This window comes from Neophocaena asiaeorientalis, unplaced genomic scaffold (genome assembly GCF_003031525.2).
Source record: "Neophocaena asiaeorientalis asiaeorientalis breed wild unplaced genomic scaffold, Neophocaena_asiaeorientalis_V1.1 scaffold149, whole genome shotgun sequence".
Classification (NCBI taxonomy): domain Eukaryota; kingdom Metazoa; phylum Chordata; class Mammalia; order Artiodactyla; family Phocoenidae; genus Neophocaena; species Neophocaena asiaeorientalis.
The window spans coordinates 5466229-5481337 of NW_020174442.1; the positions used below are offsets into that span (position 1 = coordinate 5466229).

General features: G+C 42.1%; 1 protein-coding gene across 1 annotated transcript in view; it reads right to left on the reverse strand.

Moving 5' to 3' along the window:
• Positions 1-3916: 3916 nt before the first annotated feature.
• The window catches only part of PRDM6 (PR/SET domain 6), a 138165-nt gene continuing 126972 nt past the window's right edge, over positions 3917-15109 (reverse strand). The window contains exons 8-9 of the mRNA XM_024757169.1: positions 11525-11701; positions 3917-4846 (exon numbers count right to left, since the gene is read on the reverse strand). Coding sequence (XP_024612937.1) covers positions 4732-4846; positions 11525-11701 — 292 coding nt within the window. The 3' untranslated portion in view covers positions 3917-4731. The remainder of the gene's footprint in view (positions 4847-11524; positions 11702-15109) is intronic.

The window sequence follows — 15109 nt, forward strand, 5'->3', positions numbered from 1 at the left end:
TGGGTGGATAAGGACCTAAACATCTTTTCACTTCATAAAATGTCCCCAAACCTCTTCACCTTGAAAGGAACTTGACAGATGAGTGACATTTCTGAAACCTACTGTTATCACTTAAAGAAGCATATCTCTTAGTATCTTTCAGGATTTGGTGTCAGGAATTGGTAAAGGCTGTGGGGAATAAAATTAAATTCACGTCAAGGAAGGAAAATTGAAACCAACTCTTTTGAAAATGTGTTTATTTAGTTTATTTGTTGTTCCTGGCCTGGTTTCTGTAGACATATGTAGCCTTAATAGGAGGATGATGGATTTGCTTCTCAACACAGGCTCCTGGGCCTGCTCGGAGGACCCATGACCCCATGCTGCTCTGGAAATGCCCTGCTTTGTGAGATGTGACACGTTTCCCATTTTAAACGACTCAACAGCCACTTGCATTTGATTTTTTAAATTGGTGCAAAACAAATAACAGTAATGATGCTACTTCTACTATGAAAAGCAATGAAACATCAGTTTCTTAAATGCACAACTCAGAGCCAATTATTAGCAATTAGTTCTGCAATGATGTGCCAGGCACCTGGGGCCTTGGAGGCGGTGCCACTGAAGAGGAAGATCCTCCAGCTTTAGCGCATAAAGAGCTTGACAGTGAGGTTCAAAAACAAACTTAACCAAACAACTGCTACCTTTCAACCAGCAGTGAATATCCACCCTGATGGTGCTCTCTGAAACCTCTCAGAGCACCACAGCCCACACACTGGGGACAAGGGCTGCATTGCCAAGGCTTGACACTCACAAGGCCACTCAGACCCACACAGGGTCTGCAGAGCTCCTACCCTGAGGAACTCCGGCCCTGTCCCCATTTGTTACCTTATCACTGGAATAGGGTCATAAAAATCTTAAGACCCAGACCCTAATCCTGGTATCTTGAGATTGTTGCCAAGAACCAACAGTGGGGCTGATCAGCCAAAGAAGTCCAAGTTGTGTATCTTAATTTGTTTTGAAATTTGCTACCTTCTGGTCCCCAGCTGAGTTTACATCTCTCTGATTCTCCCAGTTGTAGCAATCTCTGTAACTTCACTGAGACAATGGTCTAAAGGCCTAAAAGGCCCATGCTATTAGCCAGACGCTTAGGGGGAGAATATTATTTTCTCGCCAATATTCAATTAAGTAAAACTCCTTACGGTGAACACCTAAAATGGGGTCTTTATACAAAATAAGAGTTCAATAAATACTTGATGAATAAATGAAACAATGAACCAATCAACTGGCAAAAAAATTTGATGAGTTGGTAAATGTTAGTAAATCTTTGTTTATCTCGACTAGAATGAACTTTTCCCAAAGTACGATCCAATAAATTGTAAGCCCTGTGAGGACACTAGTGTACCATAAACCTTCTCTATTATACACAGTTTTCCCCCATAAGGCTATACTTGAATGGACGTTCAATAAATATTTACTAATTGAATCAAATTATATAAATTACACAAGATTGAGTTTTATAGTTTTAACTATCCACACAACTCTACAAAAGCATATCTCTTCCAAAAATAAGTCATTTTTAAAGACAAAGACAACCAAAACGCAAAGCTTATCTTAAAATAATTTACGCACATTTCCTGGGGAAAATATTCAGCTTTACCTAAAGTTACTGAGATTTTTCTAGAAATGTGATGTCTGCACACCCACCTGGAATCACCCCCATTAGCTTAGGCTCTTAGCTAGACAAACTGGCACGTGCTAGGATGGTATGTCTTATTGTGGGGAAAAAAAAAAAAAAAATTCAGTCCCCACTGATAGAAAGGGGCAAAAAATGATTGCTCCAAAAGCCAAACACGGATTCAGCTCTTACAGTCTCCCTTTCTCATCTTAGATATCCTCCCCTCTCCTCAATGACTCAGAGTTTTTCTTTTTTTCTTTTTATACCATGATTAATTAGGAAGTTGCTAATAAAGAAAACTGACAGATCTTGATGACAGCAGTGTTTACCACCCATTTGCAGTGTCCCTAGGAAATATCTGTCAATTTTAAATAGAAAAGGCTAAAGCAATTGTTGGGAGGTTTTAAGGAGAACTGCCCCCCACCCCCAGCTTCAATTAAGAGCATTTGGGACCCAAGCGATGGCAGTACCCGCTTCAGGGCTCCAAGTCAATTGGCAGGTATAGGCCTATCTTACCTGTAGACTGATGGCCAAGGCCAGTCTGCTAGAAGTCAGCAATGGCTCAGCAATGTGAAAATTTTGAATGTCCCCAATTTTCTATTTGTTCAGTAGCAAATATTTTCAGACCAAATTTGGTAGAAAAGACATGCTAAAAGTTGCCCTTACTAATAAAGGAGAAAAAGAGACTTAAATGAGCAGAAGGCTAGAAGAATCTTTCAGTATAGAGGTTACCGCCATATTAAGTGGGACTTTGGGATCAGCTGGCAAAGCCACTAGAGTGGTAGAGACCATTGTTATGGAGACTCTGCCCAGGCGGGGTATCAAGGTTGGAGTGAAGGCTTCTCATACTCGCGTGGGAGCTCATGAGCACAGGGTGGGATGCGCTGTGTAAAACTGTGAAATGAGGCAAAAGGCAGAACTGGTTTTTCTCACTGAAAACAGTATTAGAAACATACAGATGAGTCCCTTATCATTTTGAAAAAGTACAACCAAATGTTTCAACTTGAATAAATGGAGCAGCTTGCTCATCTGGATAGCCAGTCTGTCACTTTCTTGCAGATTTTGGGTTAATATGGCTCCATATTCTCTCCACCCTTCCCAATGGCTCACACTTTTGTCAAACGTCTCTATCACTTAGGGCAAGAAACTATAAAAGCACAACACATTCCAATCTACCGAAGAAAATATTTTCCATCAGAAACAGTTACACAGCAGCACAGATTGCTTACTACTTCCGTGACAAGGAGACAGCAAGAAATGGGGGAAAATCGGAACGACTTCAGATTGGGCAACGGAAGTCAGAATTAGCCAAATTCCTCTGCGAGACATTATTTTGAGACATATATCAATAAGTTACAAACACAATTAGTGAGGCCCCGTTTCACTCCATTTTAAATGTGGCAGATGGGTGCTAAGGGATGAGGGAGTGAAATGGAAAGAAGAGGAAGATTTCTGAGGACAAAATACATGATGGTAGATTAAACCAAACCACAGCTATCCTTGCCTTTCAGTGGCCATTCTGTTATGTGTCTCACGTTTTTGCTAAGAGAAGACAATGGCAAGGCTAAAAAGACAAGGAGTTCCTTAACGGGCTGTGTCCTGCTATCAGGTGACCAAGAAATCTACAAACAAGAGATGGCTGCTGGTAAGTACTCTAAACTGTTCAGATTTACACCGGCCATCAAGGTACACTCGGTCTTCGTGATGCTGCTGGGAGTTAATGGCTAATATGCCAGAGCCGTCAGTTCTTCCTGATGTGGGATTATTGTGTGGAATGCGACACAATTTGATTGAGCACCATTGCTAGATTGTCCAAAGGGTAGCTGAAGTGACACCCATTTTCCTGGCACTCAATCAAAGATCAGTGAAACTGTGTACATACTCCTTTCTCTTTCAGTGGATCAGTGTTGAAAGAAGAATATTATCAAGGGCCGGAGGGGATGAGAAGGGAACTCCTCTTGAAAAAATTAGCTGTTCAGAGCGGTCTTTTCTAACCACAACCCTCTCCGTGGCTCCTCCTCTCAAGGTTTCCTTGTCTGGCCTATTTTCACCTATGTTTTGCAGAAATGCCCCACACTCAGGAGGGCCTCCCAGGCTTCCCCTGGAGGTACGAGGAAGGAAGATGAAAGTGCCTAGAATGATCTTGACAGTGGGGCTTGGCACTGTTTTTGCTCACATATTCAACACTTGCATAGACACAACAAAAAATTACTGGAAGCCTAATACCTCATATTCAGCCTCATACTGAAGAACTTTATTTTCGTGTTTTTTTTTAAGCTAAAATGTTATTGAAAACAAAATTTTCTCACTAGCTGCTTCAGAACAATATACTGTATTATGAAGCTCCGTACATTTTAAATGTTTTTGAAATCTTGACAGGACACTGTTAAGTCCCCGTTTTTTATTTCCCCTTGAATTTTGAATTTTAAACCATCTTCTTCCACTTCCAGGTTCTTCTGCATCAAGACCAGGCTGCTGGATGGAAGGAGCTGTGAGAAAAGTGCACGAGAAATAATAAGTGTGGAAAACACAGAAATGGAGCACCCATGGGGCTGAAGATGGCCTGGACTCAGCGAAGGCTCTGGCTCCCGAATCTGTGGTCCCTGCTGGGCAGCCTGAGGCAGGCCAGGCCAATCTGAAACAGCAGGAAGAGGGCTGTACAATGGGTCCCCTTGAATCATGCTACTAAAAAAGGTGCAACAAGAAACAAGTCCCTGTGCATTCTTAGTCACAACTGTGGGCAGAAGAACCCATCCGATTCCTCCCTTTGGTATTAAATAACAGTTTAAAAAAGCTTTTTAGAAACAAAGCAAATACACGGTGGGACTGGAAATGTGAGCCATCCCAGGTTAGTTGTCCACTGAAATGAGTCTCATCCCTAGTCATAAATAAATAATCTCTCTCCTGGTCTGACTTCCACGCCAGGATCAATATCTCTTAACATCTTACTTATTTTATTACTGCTTTTGGTTTTCCGGGACTGATTGAAAGTTGCTCAGAGGAAATCTTTGGTTTTGCTTAAGTGTCCGTGACATTTAATCATGACTTTCCTTGAAGTTTAATTCCAACCAGTCAATCAGTTAATCCACTTCGATTGATTCTGGGCTCTCGGTTATTGGCTTGCACTCATTGGGCATCCGCTGGTGTCGGCTCAGCTGGGTGGCCTGCGTGAAGCTCCTCTCACACCTCTCGCACCTGGTGGAGGCAAGAGAGAAAATTGAGACCAGGGAGCAGGGCCTGCAGGTTGATGGACTTCCTCTCATCCTGCCTAATCAGAACAGACACTCCAAAGTGGCTTCAGATTTTACCGGCTCAAGAGGTTTAATTGGTGGCTCCTTCCAAGGCCTGGATGCCTGAGATGGGACAAAGCCTGGCTGATGCAGAACAGAGGGATCTGTCAATAGGCAGAGGGAAGGTGATTTCTCCAGAGAGCCCTGTCCTGCTGCAGCTCTGATCACTGTCAGTTCAAATAGATAAAGAACAAAAAGAGATTTTTAGGAGTGAGCCATCAAAGCAGCAGCTTGTCTGCAGTTTTCTGCTCCGTATCCCCAAAGAGAAATTGATGACAAATAGAATTTCACCTGCTGCTAATTTAAAATCGGGACTTCTACTCCCCTCAGCACAGCAGCCAGAGAGCCATCATCTTTGAATTCGGAAACTGGAAGAAGCAGTGCATTAGTTTTCAGTGACTGTGGCGGGTGGGTGTGGGTGACCGCTTTTGGGCAAAAGCTAGAGTATCACAGCTCCACCAAAGTTAGGGTTAAAAAATGTTTGCATTGGGATAGGGGACTCAGAAAAACCCGAAATCAACCAATGTTTGTGTGCTTCAAATTCACCTCTACAAGGTACAGCAGGAAGAATGTACACGTGGGCCGTAATTAAGGGTTGGTGTGTCTGATAAGGAGAACACTGGCATCGCACTTCAGGAATATCTCCTCCCCTCCTTAACTTAAAAAAAATGCTAACCTAGAGACCCTGGGCCTAAGCCACCTTCCCTGCAACACACACCGACTAGCTTGATGGCTACACAACCTTCAAAACACACACACACACACGCGCGCGCGCACACACTGCTGCAGCAAGCTGGGCATGGACAGTGGCTTCCCTGTCACTATTCCACTTGTCTGGGCTGCCTGGAGCACTGGCCGAGCACCCACTGGGGCACAGCAGCCCCCTCAGCGCTCCCCCTAATGTCCTCTCCTGAAACCTTAAAAGGAAAAGATACTCAGGAGAGCTGCAGACAGTCGTTCTTCTTTTAAATAATGCAACCTTCGGTGTCAGGTCCCTGCACTAGTAGGGCTGTGGTAAAGCCATCAGAAGAAAATCCACACACGCCCAATCACTTGCCACGTGCCCCACTACCCGGTAGGCAGCCCTGTCTTTTTCCTTTTGAGTAAATTACACAAAGTGCCTTGCCAGGGAAATAATTACCTATAAAAATAAAACACATCTATCCCTACTAGGGAGTCTTGCATATGTTTTATCGTTGGGAGGCTGGAGCTTGACTATCACGCTTGGATTTTTCAGGGCTCCTGCACCAGCTGAATGTGTCAGCATGAGGAAGTTGTGTTTCTTCAATTGTCTTTCGGGGGATATTTTTAGCAGCCTGTTCCACTGTTAAAAACTGCACTGTGATCTTGACAAATGTATAATGTCAGCTTTAATGTATCAGCCCTATCAGCTCAATGAAAATAACTCAGAAGTATTGATCAGCTAATGATTTTTGGTGTATTCATTAACATCCATGGGCAGCTCATCCCCTCTCCAGAGCTCCTGAAGTGCTGATGACATGCTAGTGAATTGCTGATTGTTTATTAGAAAACTGATTAGTTACTAAATTAGTGTGTCAAAATATACTACCTTTCACTGCTTGACAAACTTTCAAATTATTATATTCCTTTTTTTAAATTTTGAAGCTCTAGAATCAATTTCAAGGAGAGCAGAATAGTTTCAAAAATTATAAGTTATGACTAGTTACCGAGGTCATGTTTTTGCACCTCTGATCTTGTGTATCAGAATATAAAGAATTCAGAAGTGGGAGGTGTAGTGCTTCACACAAGGCAAATGTGTATGTCTATATGTAATATTAAACACCCAGATTGGGCAGAGACCGTAAGAGGGGAGTTAACATTTTTCTCCTGTGTTTGCCTAACTGCCTCACAGATATTTACACTCATGGAACCATTTGTTGTCATAGTCAGGAAATTACTAAGTCTTTAGGGCTCTCCTGAGATCATCACTGAAAAATCATCTCTAGGGCCATCTGCTCACCAAGTGTGAGTAAAAACACGTGCACATGTGTAGAAAATTACCTTAACTTAGATCCTTTCCCTAGGAATTTCCCCTTCCTGAGGAAAGTGGGCTACTAGAAATAATACCCACGTGTGTTGGTAATTATAAGAATGTAATTTGTATAATTAAGGATGTAAAGAGAACTTGACGTAAAAATATTTTTAAATAAGGGGAGAGCCTCAGTTTTATGTTCATCATCTTTAATTTCAGAACAAAAATCCCTTCACAAATTATTTTCACGGCTTAATGGAACACATCAGAAGGACAGACTCAATGCAAATGCTTAGGTTCTGGCGGGTCAGAGTTGGACTTCAGCTGTGTTGGCACGGAATTAACCCTGAACTACAATCCCAGCCAAGTGACTGGTCATGGGCACCTCCGAGCCTGGATTTCAGGCGGTTTAGCAGAATAAAAAAGAAAGAAAGATGCGGGTAATGATCCAGGAGACTAAAACTGCTCTGGCACACAGGGTCTTCCTCTCAGTGCTGACGTCACAGCCTTTAAGGAAACATTGCAGGAACAGTGAAGTGGAAAGCCATCCAAATATTTCAGCAAAGAGAAATTCCCCAACTTTCTGCCAGTGTGGGCATCTTAATGAGACTTGAGTTCCTTTTAGATTTGAGATCATCCTTTACTTAATGTGATAGTTGACTGGCTCACAGGTACAGAGGGAGCTTAACAATCGTCATCTGAAACTGACAGATGTGCAAAACGATGTCAAGTTCTGTTCACAGAAAACCTACAGGAAGCTTTCTTTCTGGTCCTCTATGGCCTGTCACCAAATATCTCCCGAATGAAACCAAATTGCTTCGTACGTATGATGTGCTTAATGCATTTTACTGATGTGTTTTTTTTGGTTTGCTTTAATTTTGCCTAGATCTTGCTAAAATATCAGATGCTCTTTGGAAAATCCTTTGATTATTTTTTATACTGAGCCAAACTGTCTTCACTTAAGGCACAAACTTAGTGGTATTTCCCCTGCTTCTAATGAAGAGGAAGAAAAGAAACTCTCCTATGGAAAGTCCTGGTCTTCCCAGGCACAAAAGCCAGGCATCAAGCAGCTCACATGGATCCTGGGCAGAGCGGCCTCTCTGAGATGTTGAGAGATTATGTTTAGTAACAGAGAAGGAGAAGGGGTTCTCACTGTAAAGAGTAAGTTTGAGACTGACAACTTCCTTCCTGCCCTCCTTCCTTCTTTCCTCTTTTCGATAAAGTGCTTGGCAATTGCTGTGAGATGAAATGATGTCTTGAATTTGTTCCTTGTTCTCCACGACTTCCAGCCTCACAGTACAAACGGAAAGTACAAACTTCAATATGATCCTTTGATATGTGCTTTTCCTATGATCTCCTTCACCTTATAAATGCTGCATCCACAGCCTAGGTTAGCTGCTGATAAGCCCATGATCTACCTAGAGCATGGGGGATGGAGTCTTTCAGTGGCATTTCAGCCAATCAGATTGTGAGACAAAGCCTGGAGTGAAACTCTCATCTCTTACTGCCAAATCTTCTCCAGGCTTCTTGTATGGCAATAATCTTGATCTGCCTTGAAAAATGACTTTTCAGCAGAAGATTTTAGAAGCTAGAAAAGGCTCTCCCCTGTTGTGGCCTGGCCCCTAACAATCTTGCAAAGGCCTCCCAGGCCCTGGGTGGGTAGGACAATTTGGGGACTGAGCCATTTGGGGCATGGGTTGTGTATCTTTACAAGATTCTTTTCTTTCTTTGCAACATTGTTTCAGCCAATACCCATTAGTTGAAGTAGTAAAATTAACCATTGTGGCAAAATCCATTTTATTGACTAATCTGCAATAAACTTTTTTTGAATGTTTGTTTTATAGGCTTGTAAAGGGATATCCTCATAATATTTACAAATGTCCATGGGATGGATATCCATGAGCTATGGTTGGAAGATTCCCAAAATTCCCTTGGGGTAGTTCAATCCTGAATGATCTGGTTCTATACACTGAAGGATTTAGCTTTCCATTTCCTAGAAGACGTTTAAATTTTGCACTTATAAAATACACGTACACTCAGTTCTCCCCTGGCAATATGTTTAACATTTTATAAATTTAAAAAAACAAACTCTACAGCATATGGCTATCTTAATATGAAAAGAAGCAGGAGGAACTAAAACAGGCACAGTGAATCTAATCCAACCAACTCTGGTGTTTCCTTTTTTGTTTTTCCAGATGAAATCAGGTTATGGTCCCCAAAAATACTGTGAGAAAGGAAAAACATACAAGGACTAAAGCCCTTCAAATATTAATCTGATGAATTAAAATTAAGTTAAAATGGCACCTCTATTGGAAACAGGACAAAAACAGGATATTAAGGAAAAAAAACTGACTGGAGTCAACGAGGTTATACTTAAGTAACACCTTAACACTAATAGAAATCTATTTCCCATGCTGACCCTGAAACCTCTTCAATTAATTACTAAAATCTATTTACACAGCAACAAGATAGAAATCAATCTGATCCCTGGCACTGTCTCCATCTGGCCACCCTCTCTAATATAAGGGGCCAGGAGGATTGTCAGTCCTCCTGCGTCTCTGCTTTTGAAGAGCTCTCTTGCTCAAAGGCACAGGGAATGTGCCATTGTCATCTTCTACATCTAGAACAGTGGTGAAACCAGAATCTGTGAACCCCCGAGGGCCTAGGGGAAATGACAAAGCCCACTGTGCAGACACAGACACCTGCCACAGGGAACTCGAGGACTGTGCTAACCTACCTGGCCCTTAAGGGTAGATTTTTAAAAAGGGCCCCTTGGGGCTATGGCAGCCCCAGAGGGCACAGCTTGGCTGGCGTAGTGCAGGTTGGATTTTTAGACCCCATCCAGTGCCCTCAGCCAGATGCCTTTATGCAGTAAATAAGCCCCACCTGTGTACACAGACAAAAATTAAAACTTTTCACTATTAATTAATATCATAAATTAAACCTCAATGGAAAACAGTTAAGAGTAATGAATAAAGGTAACTAATTCATGGGGAGGTGGGTAAAGATGACAGCCTTTTATGAGCCTCTCCCTCTCCTGGCAGACACCAAGGCAGGCAGGACCCAGACCAGCAGGACTCTGCCACCCCAAGCTGAGCCCGGTCTCAGGCCAAGCACCATGGCAACTGCATGCTACGCCAGCAGGTCCAGAGGGAAAAGCATGGGTAATGAGACTCTGGGAAGACTCCTTGGCTGAGGCCAAGAAAGGGGATTCACCTCCTACTGCCTGAATCATTTCCTTTCTTGCTTGATCTTGTCCTACAGAAGGTAAATAGGCTGTTCATCCATGCCCTTTTCATGTTCCTCCTTAATCAAGGAAAGTCATTATGGCAAATGAGGAAAGAGAGATATAAGAGAGTTGAACAAAAAAGAGTCTATCACACAGACAGTAAAATCTGCTCTGAGATGACCAACCACTCACCCAACCTGGCTCACCCTCCCAAGCCTTTCCATGTCCCACATGGGCTACCAGAAAGCCTCCTTTCCTTTGTATGTCTGCAAAACTCCTACTCATCATTCAAAACACATCTTAAACATCATCTTCTCCAGATAGCACTGATTACTCCACTTTCGTGCTACCCCAAAACACTGTATATCCATGCCTTATTGTTTTTCACTTTTGCACCCTTCACCCTAGGTGGTAATACTTGCTTATTAATTGGGCTTCCCCATAAACTATGAGGTCTTCAAAGACTAGGGGGCTGAGTTTCATTCACCTTTATATCTCTTGTGCCTAGCAGGGTGCCTAGTACAAAAGAAGGTGTTCAATAAATATTTGCTGAATGAATGAACACATATATACATGAATGAATGAATGAATGAGCGAGTGAATGAAGAGACCATCTTGCAGGATTCAGATGTCCACCGTTTTCATGACTGTGCTATATCTAGAAACATAGTCTCTCGCTCAGGTGCCCTTACCTTGCCAAAGCCCTTGGAATTCCGTTCTCTTTCCACATTCCCTGAATCCTCAAGGACTCAGACATGCCCTATGTTTGGTTTGTTTTTCTTTTTTTGCATTAACATGATAAGTCTGAGATCCAAAGGGCACGCTGAAAAGCTACCAATTGGCTGCTATAATAGATTCAAACCCCCTTAACAAATATAAAAGAGGAGGAAATCCTTCATCAGAATCCTAAAGGGTTCAGATTTCCCAAGAGACGATTCATTCAGCTGTCCTCGATTGTGGCCACCTCGCTGATGGTCAGGGGACTTGCTTGCTGATGGCCAGAGATGGTATTCTGCATGTCTCCTAGCTCAAATTCTAGAAGCACAGACCCTCAGAAACCAGAAAGAATCTTAAAGTTACTTACTCCTACTTCCTGATTTTACTGGTGCGAGAACAGACCACGAAGAACGTCTCATGTCCAATGTTGCACAGCTCAACCCAGGATCAGTGTATAAATTTCCTGACTTCATTTCCCCAGTATCGACCACTAAACAAGCAGGGCCTTTTGCAGCCTGGACGCTGACTTTCTAAAACAGCTTTCTCCACCAGTTGGCTGAGCCAGGCAGTGCTGGGCCACCTTGTCTGCCGGCTCTCAGGAAAGGCTCAGAGAAAGAAGGGATACGGTGCGAGCCGCTACTTACTTGAAGGGCTTTTCTCCAGTGTGGGTTCGGATGTGGTTGTTGAGCGTGGTGGCCCCAGCAAAGGCACGACCACAGTAGCCACATTTGAAAGGCCGGTCACTGGAGTGAGTGACCACGTGGTTCCTCAGTTCTGAAGGCTGGGAAAAGGACTGGGAGCAGTGGCCGCACTGGTATGGTCTGAAACAAATGAAGACACTGCCTGGTCATTACGTTCTATGTCAGTCAGCAGACGTTAGCAACACGAGGCAAGGGCCAAAACGTTCTGGTGACGTTCTCTCAGTTTCTGTAACAAAGCATAGCACTGGGGCTGCTAGGTTCTCATGGCTATACTTGTTGCCACACGAACAAAATTAACAGAGCTGATGAGAGCCGTTCACTCCCCAAAGAATATTCCTTTCCGGTATTAGCCATACCATTTCAAGAACTCCTATTTCTTGTTTGGAGCCCCACCCCCAGGCAAATATTGGAGCGTTGAGAGTACAGACTTGATGAGGCACTATAGTACAAGAGAAGATATGGAATTGTCTCTCGTAATTCTGGGGCACTTTAACTTTTCAAAGTGCTTTAACATCAATGATCTAGTTTAATCTTTACAATAATCCTCTCAGGGAAAGCGGATGTTATGATCTCTGTCAGTTCAGAAAAGTGAGGATAAACTGTCCTCAAAGGAAATAAGCTCTTGATGCCAAGGTCACACTAGGGTGACTCTGGACCTTATTCTAAGTCCCAGGTAAAGATGCAGGCAAGTCAGCAAGCTGCATGTGTGTTTTAATAGATACTAGACTGTCCTGGGGTCTGTCTATAGCACACCCCCAACTTGGGGTTGTGTGATAGTACACAGGCCAACACAGGCGTGCACCCAGATTTGTTTCTTTGTAAAAGAAATCCTGATTTCTACTTACTCTCTCCCCGCCCCGACCTAAACTGATATTTATCCACTGGGTCTTTTTTCGTGAACTTCGGCTCCCCAGTTTAATCTGGTAGCAAGCAATGATTTATAGCAGCACAGAAATGACAGGATGTCACTATGCTTGCAGGAGGACTGGGATGCAAAAGCAAATGGAAGGAAGTTGTGACAAATACCTGATAATTAGCAAGATTATCAGAGCGCATTCTTTTCAGCTCATGAGAAAGAAATCAATTTTTGGTTTTCATAAAATAAATTAAAATTCTGTCTTCTCTACAGAAGTTCTTCTGCTTACTTAAGCAGAATCTGGTGAGTGATATAAAACCTGGGGAGTTTTCCCTATTCGAGGCTATTTCATATCATTCCTTGACAGGGCTCTAATTTGTTTATCAAAATTTTTCTTGAGAAAATTAATAATCTGTCATGAGCGATATCAACAGAGCTCAGGAAGCCTTGGTTTGTGGCTCAGAAATTTCTGGCTGCGTTTAGAAAGCCAATGGCAAAAGCAGACTTAATTGCTCTACCTTTAGCAAATGCATAAGCTCCAATGACCAGAAACCAAAATGAAGGGCTAGGAAACAATGGTGACCGAGCATGTACAACAATTCAATTACATGCAAAATAAAGTGTACCCTCTCATTTGTCAAGTGAAGTGCTTAATTGTGGCTACTTGCCTCACTGAACACAAATACGATTATTTTACCAGGCTTCAGCGCACTGAGCACTGATTGTAGAATTTTTTAGCTTGACTAATAGTCTGGGATTGGTCAATAACTCAATACTATACAATTTTAATTACTTACATTTAGAAATCTATCTAACTGCTCTCAAACAAGTTTCAAAGAAATGTATATAAGAGTCCTTGGTAAGGAGTTTATCAAACTTGACAAATTGCACATGCATTTAATTACAATCATGAAATAAAGCTTTGAAGCCATTAAAATCATATGTAGATGAAAATATCCTTTTGTCAAATTTATTCTTTGTAGTAACCATTAACCTTAAAGGAGTCCTCAAGAAATCATTCCCTCAGGGGTGAATTTTTTAAACGTATTGAAGATTATAAACAAAATAATACATGAATATATGCTATATCCACTGACAATTGATTTTTCTAATAGTGAAGGACCATTAACATTTATTAGCCTCTGGTTATCTATTTTTAATAGCTATCACAATAAACAATTAGCCACTAAATAAAACCAATTAATCTTTTTTTTCTGACTCTGCTGTCAAAAGTTGGGGTGATTTATTTCCTATAGTCCGAAGTCATTCCATCCTTTTTATGCTAATAGTCAAGGTGGCAAAGATTTACACACAGAAGAGATGACCATAGAGAGGCTTTTGCTGAATTCTTATATCAAGGTAACACCAATCAAAGGCAAATCAGATTATAAAACATCACCTTGGCCAGTACCAGCCTGAGCGGTATTTGCTAGGTATCCCGTGACAGCTTTTAAAACTTTGCAGAATTCAGCTGACTGAATGGAACGACCTCGAATGGGCGAGATGGGAGAGGTGAGTCCTGCTTTAGCCTCTGACCCCAATTAGCTGTGGGACTTGACAAGTCGCCCAACATCCCTGACTCTCCATCTCCTCATCTCTCTGGTAAGCAGGATGGACTGAAGTAGATGCCCTCTCGCATCCCATCATGTTCTGCTCCTGCTTTCAGATAATCAACAAGCACGTGCCACCTAAGGATCTGTCCAAGACATGGCCTCACAGTAGACAGCATCGACAATGTGACCTCCATCCTCCATCGTACGTACCAGCCAGTGCCCTGCAGGGAGAGCTTTCCACGGATTTGTGTGTCTAGTCATGCTAACTAGAATACAGACCATTTAAACTTACTTGGTAAACAGTTGAGAACTCAGAGCAAGAAGAAAATCTAGTACCAAAATACAGGACCCAACTTTAGTTGATCTCATAAAACAAAGTGATATCCCTTTAATCCTGGTACCTTAAAGAGTAAGATTTTAGAGCATATGGTCATATTCACTGTCGCAGAAACTGATCTCATGCAGAATTTAGAACTAAAATGTGTACTCTATTTGCCACTGTGTTAACAGATTCCCTCTCTCAGCCTAGAAATACATGGGAAGTTAGGCCTCAGAAAATATAGACAAGATACTTCTTTCCCTAGATTTTCAACATTTCCTAAAAATGAATAAAAGGAAATGCTCAAAAAGTAATTTTAACATTAATTGTATCCTAGAGTTCATCTAAGGGCATAGGAATACATTCAAGACAGAATGAAATCTTCAAACCCAAGAGCGGGGCTTACTTAGAAAACATCATCATCACCATAGAATCTCAGACATCATAACTTCTTTTGGGACAACTGACCACAGGATTTAAGACTCTGTATGGATGTTTTTAGTAGCACACCCTGACTCCTCACCTCTTAGGTTACAGCTAAAGGGCTTTGGGGGCACAGAATCAGTTGCCATTACTCAGCTTTTTATTGTGATGACTAACATTCCCATTAACTTTTCAAGGTCTGGTCAAAGGGTCAATACTGTGGTGGGGGAGTGGCAGGTACAAACTACTGGGTGTGAGATAGGCTCCAGGATGCATTGTACAACATGGGGAATAGAGCCAATATTTTGTAATAACTGTAAATGGAGTGTAACCTTTAAAAATTGGATATTAAAAGAAAAGACTCATAGAATAAAGGG